We start from the raw sequence: 5,104 nt of genomic DNA, 5'->3' as shown, positions 1-5,104 counted from the left end.
GTAGCCAAAGCCAACATCCTGATTTCATTTACATATAGGTAACCTTTTGAATGGAGATCATTCTTTGAAGTAAATTTTTTTTGTGTATGGGTAAAGAATAAATAAAAGTTTTAACTAGCCTTAGCGTGGTCAATATTTATAAATTTTATGCTGGCTTGCTAACCATGTATACCATATAGCTATCAATCACAAACATGAAAAGCTGTGGAATTCATAGTGGTGATCTGCTCTGGAAACACAACCAACCTTTATTATTACACATATTAACTTTTATATAGTACTACATATCTGAATAAAATTTCCAGCTTCCATAGAGACAAACTTGCTTCTCCAACATGATGGCACATTCTTAACTACTAGCATTTCTGATTGTTTAATGTAAGAAAGCTTTCTAGGTACATACTTCTAATCTACTGCGAAGCTCGAACTCCTATACTATGTTCTTTTTTACCATGTATCTATAGGCTGCAGCCTTCTTCTTGTTTGAAGAGGAGTTGTCTATTATCAGAACTACCTTCCCTGCCTCTGATGCCTTGAAGGAATTGCAAATTGGTTCATCAGATGAAGACAATTTTCTGTTCTTGTCAATTAGAGTGGAATAGCTTCCCTCTGCACTCGGGACAAACTCTGACCGATAGGTAACATCCCACCCACCAACTATGAGGTCCCACAGAATTGTTGCTCCCGCCTGAACAGCATACTCAGACAGCACAATGAATATCAGCTTTTAGCCTTTTGCTTGAATGTGAGAATTCCTAGTAAACATCATATCTATAAAACTTGAAAGAATTCAAAGAAAGAAAAATCCCAATCGCATAGATCTTGAGGATGAACTCGACCTCAAATCCAACACAATGTCCAAAACTAAACCTCATCAAATTTGGAAAAAAAACTGAGGCAAAAGGGCTAAATTTGAATGCAGGAACTGTCACAAAGTCTGCAAACTTGAGCAATTTTTGACGTACATTACCTCCACTCCCTCGATCTCAAGATTGATTTTCTCCCCAGCTCTAATGGAGAACTCTACTGCAGGCTTGTGAGGTCCAAAATCTACATCTTTGGTCCTGCTTAGTCCCCCATACTGTATAGGCACATTCTCTGGAGATATAAATCTGCAAGTAAAATCATATGTTAAATAAGTTTCGAGGAAAATTCCATTGAGTATATCCTTCATTCTATCCTATATAATCAGAGTCTTCAATTGAGGTTGCGCATATTTTCACTGCATCAGAGAAGGAATTTCACATACTTGTACAAGGTCTCTGTAACTTTTCCTTCACGTGCAATGACAAATTTGCTCTTGGTACGCTGTGTCAGGAAAGGGCTCAACATGGAGTACAGTGCACTGAAATACCATGGGACATTGATGAATACCTGGAAAATAGAGAAAATTCTAATTAAGAGGTGATTTGTCTATTTGATAAACTGAGTATAATATCCTCTCCCTTTTAGGTCCCAACAAAATCCCACGCTTGCAACTGAATATAGCAAAAAGCATTAATTACATATGGAATACTTGACAATTAGCAGGATTCGAGAATCCTTCAACATTGTACTTAAAATCAGATCATTTTGAATCCTGGAAGAGGCAACGGCAGTCAGAAGTCACAACCCAAAGGCAGTATGTTTGAGGATCTGTAATCTAGAATTGATGGGATTGGAATTCAAGTCCTAGAAAGATAAAATAGTCCATTACTATACTTCATAGAGTGATTTCATCATTTTCTTCAAAGTTTTGAGATAAGATGGAAAGAAAGGGTTTCCTCCGTGAGTTGCTTGTGAAAAGCCTAATTCCCTCGCTGTATTTACGTGACAATGGGGGCTATCTTGACTCTTGACACAAGGGGTTATATCTCAACTGGTTGTCACTATGTTGCTGAGTATTTGTTTAGTTCCATGCCAACAGCTGCCTTGCTTGAACAACGCTGCGTAAGGTTCACTATTTTATGCAAATGGGCTTATTAGGAAATCTGGATGCCATCTATAAATGTGGTGAAGTATCCCTTTGGTTTTCCACAAGGTTTTTCTTCGAACCAAAAACAGTGGCCGCTATGTTGACCATCAAAACCCTGAGGGCAGATTGTGATCATACAAAGAAATGACTATATATGTACCTCCCATCTCTAAGCCATGTAATTCTGGGTGAAAAGGACATTGAGGCTGACCTTAAAAGGTCACAAAAGCAGCCCAGTGAGATAGAAAAAGCTATGATTCAAGAAACAAAACTGGAAATGCCAATGAAACAAGGAAAACTTGAGAGAAGTGTTCTTCACTTACTGAAATACCACACAAACACGTGTTAACTCCTCGTAACTTTCAACATTGCATAGACTTTCTTAATAATTAGGAAAAATAAAATAAAAATTGGAGGACATAGGCACCAGAAACAGTAGCTAATTGTTATTTCACTGGTAAGATTAACGTAATGTTAACCTGTTGACCAGGTCCCCATTCTAGCTGTCTCTGCTCTGGCACTCAAATGGATGAGCCTCAAAATATAGAGGCCCAGTAGAAGCCTGGGGTGATTTTGATTGAGTAAACACCCTTCAGACACCTTAGCCGAAGGAAGTCCATTTCTTGCAGTGCAGCCCATCTGGACATGTTTCTTAAAGCACTTCCAAAAGGGAAAAAGACAAAGGAAAGAATAAGAAATCGCTGAATATGTCCATGTACTCATTATGCATAAAATTTGTGGGAATACTATTGCGTTTTCACAGTACGAGAAACTAATAATTGAATGTCCATACTCAAATATTTTGTGGGAAATTAATGTATTGTTTAATACAAAATATATAAACCAGATCTGCCTAAAGATCCCTATTTAAACAATCATATAAAAGGAATATCTCTGTAAAATATATATTATAACTTTTAGCCTTTTCAATATGGGCCGAAGATGTATGTGATTTGACACCATTTGAAACTAGCAACGATTAGTCAAGTAATAGATATCTAAAGGTTCATCAGAAATTTCAATGTTTGGTGTGCCAAATCGCTCAAACACCAGATCTACGACGACATCTAACATCATCCTTCTGATCATCAATAGTCATGTAAGATAGATTGATCTAGGCAAGCTCGGTAAAAGTAAAAACATATGTATTTTAAACAGTTACCGACCTTTCTTGCTACCATCTCCGGGTAGTTATCTTGAAAAAGTGCAAGAATTTGGTTTGATGCAGCTCTCAATTCTCTCTTGGGCATATTCTTAAGATCTGTGATCTGAACCATGGCATTGACACCACCAGGCTTGAAGTCAAGGAGCTTGATGCCCTTCTCCAGAATTTGGACCCTCCATCTCAGAAACTTCTTCAGCTTCTCATCATCTCCAAAGATTTTCTGGTAGAGCTCCTTATTTCGGAAAATCCCATAAGCATTGTAGCACACAGGATGGCCCACCTTATCATAACAGTGCATGAAGGCCACTGAATTCAGATTCTCATCAAATTTCAGATCCTCTTCAAATATACTGTCAGCTCCAAATGCCTTCCTCCATGCCACACTATTCTGCAACATGACGAATGCGTCATTCACCCTGAAATCTCTGGCACGAAGAAATTTTAGAAGTATAACATCAGTCCTCTCATCATTCTTTGTGTGAAGCAGTGGAATCCCCCAAATAGTAACATTATCATTGCAGCTCTGTAAAACCTCTGCAGCAGGTTTTTCATTCCCACTGGCATTCTGATCAGGGTTTGGCTTGGTGGGTCTGTCGTCCTTCACTCCATTATTGCCTATTGCTGCTGCATTATGATCACCATTAGCACCAAGTCCTTCCAAAAGGAACTCATTCGATTTAATGGCAGCCTCAATCCTCAATTTTAAGTCTTGCAGGGCCTTCTTCTCTGATTCCTTCAGATCTGATATGAAGTAACTGTCCTCCTTGAATGATGACAGTGTGGACTCAAACCAGCTGCTCCTTTTAACAGATGAATCCCCCTTCTTCTCCACAGATCTCTTCTTCCCATCTGCCCCATGACCATTTTCCCCCTCTTCTTCTCCATTGAAGAACTTCACAGCCTCCTCATTCTGGGCATCCATTTGCAGTTCCCCAAGTATGATCAGAATGCAAAATCCAATGGACTCAATCCAAGCCTCCCAAACACACTACCTTCACTACCTTCTAAGTCTGCTCAGTGGCAGACACACCTTGACTTGTTGCAGTAGCAGACACCAGGTTTCCCATACTTATCACACCCCTAGCAAAAATATTAATAAATATCTGTCTGGGTATCTGTGTGTACATCAAATTTGCTCAACCCAACCTCATAATTGATGAAGAGAAAGAAACAAAAAAACCATAGAGCGTGATGGTAACTAAAGGTCATCCATCTGTACAGTGTAAAATGGTAAAAATCAAATTTAATTCAATGCAGGGAATGAAATTTCAAAATCCAACTTTTTCGAACTCCAAGTTAAAAAGCTGGTTCTGGCAAAATTAATATCATTGTTTTTGTCATGCGCGCCGCTCGCTTGACCTTTTTCACAGGGCTGTCCTGTGTTTGGGTCAGGGTCCCATCACTACCAACATGCGTGTTACTGTCATATTATAATAATATCTGTGAGAATATATATGTGTATATATATTTGGTTGTGTACAAAGGGGTATTACGTGAAATCACACTGACAGATGAAACATGGTGGTGTGTCAGTGTCCACCTCGTGAATGCCCTGGCTAAGTTGGAACCCTCTTTCCAGCATTCCAATCTGGTTTTCAAAATGTATATTGATTCCTTACCATCTACGTTATTGGGTATTATTATATTCATGTATAAGGGCCAATCAGACAAATATTCTTATGTGAAACGTGATTATCATTATCAGGCGACATAGCTTGGTGGGTTTGGTTGAATTAAATGTGAATGTGGAGAAAATTGTGACAGGGGGTTCCTTTGAAGTAATTGATTAGCCGACATGGCCTGCACATGGAAGGAGAACGGAAGTTCTCTGTAATCATAGGACTGAGGATAATAACTAATTTTGATACATGTTTAGTTCCTTCAGCATACGTTTTGTCGGTAGTGGCACTAACTGTAAATGTCTGGCATGTCAGTTTTTTTTTAATTAATAATTTTAGTTAAGATGTGATTTAGTAAAATTAAAA

General features: G+C 38.5%; 1 protein-coding gene across 2 annotated transcripts; it reads right to left on the bottom strand.

Annotated features, from left to right (window-relative positions):
* Positions 1-225: 225 nt before the first annotated feature.
* On the bottom strand, positions 226-4,290 carry LOC149158280 (SEC14 cytosolic factor family protein / phosphoglyceride transfer family protein). Of its 2 annotated transcripts, none has more exons than XM_089436170.1 (4): positions 3,121-4,290; positions 1,250-1,374; positions 971-1,112; positions 226-688 (listed from the first exon to the last, which is right to left on the bottom strand). In XM_089436170.1, the coding sequence occupies exons 1-4, from the start codon at positions 4,039-4,041 to the stop codon at positions 431-433; spliced, it is 1,446 nt and encodes a 481-aa protein (XP_089292296.1). In that variant the 5' UTR covers positions 4,042-4,290; the 3' UTR covers positions 226-430. The 2 variants fall into 2 exon arrangements, with proteins under 2 accessions (XP_089292296.1, XP_089292297.1); XM_089436171.1 differs by having other exon boundaries at positions 515-688; positions 966-1,112.
* Between the last annotated feature and the right edge of the window lie 814 nt (positions 4,291-5,104).

This window comes from Pinus tabuliformis, chromosome 5_2, assembly GCF_031772625.1.
Source record: "Pinus tabuliformis cultivar Carrire ecotype Pingquan chromosome 5_2, CPIR1, whole genome shotgun sequence".
NCBI classification, from domain to species: domain Eukaryota; kingdom Viridiplantae; phylum Streptophyta; class Pinopsida; order Pinales; family Pinaceae; genus Pinus; species Pinus tabuliformis.
Note: the sequence above shows the minus strand (reverse complement) of the source record. Positions and strands in the feature narration are given on the sequence as shown.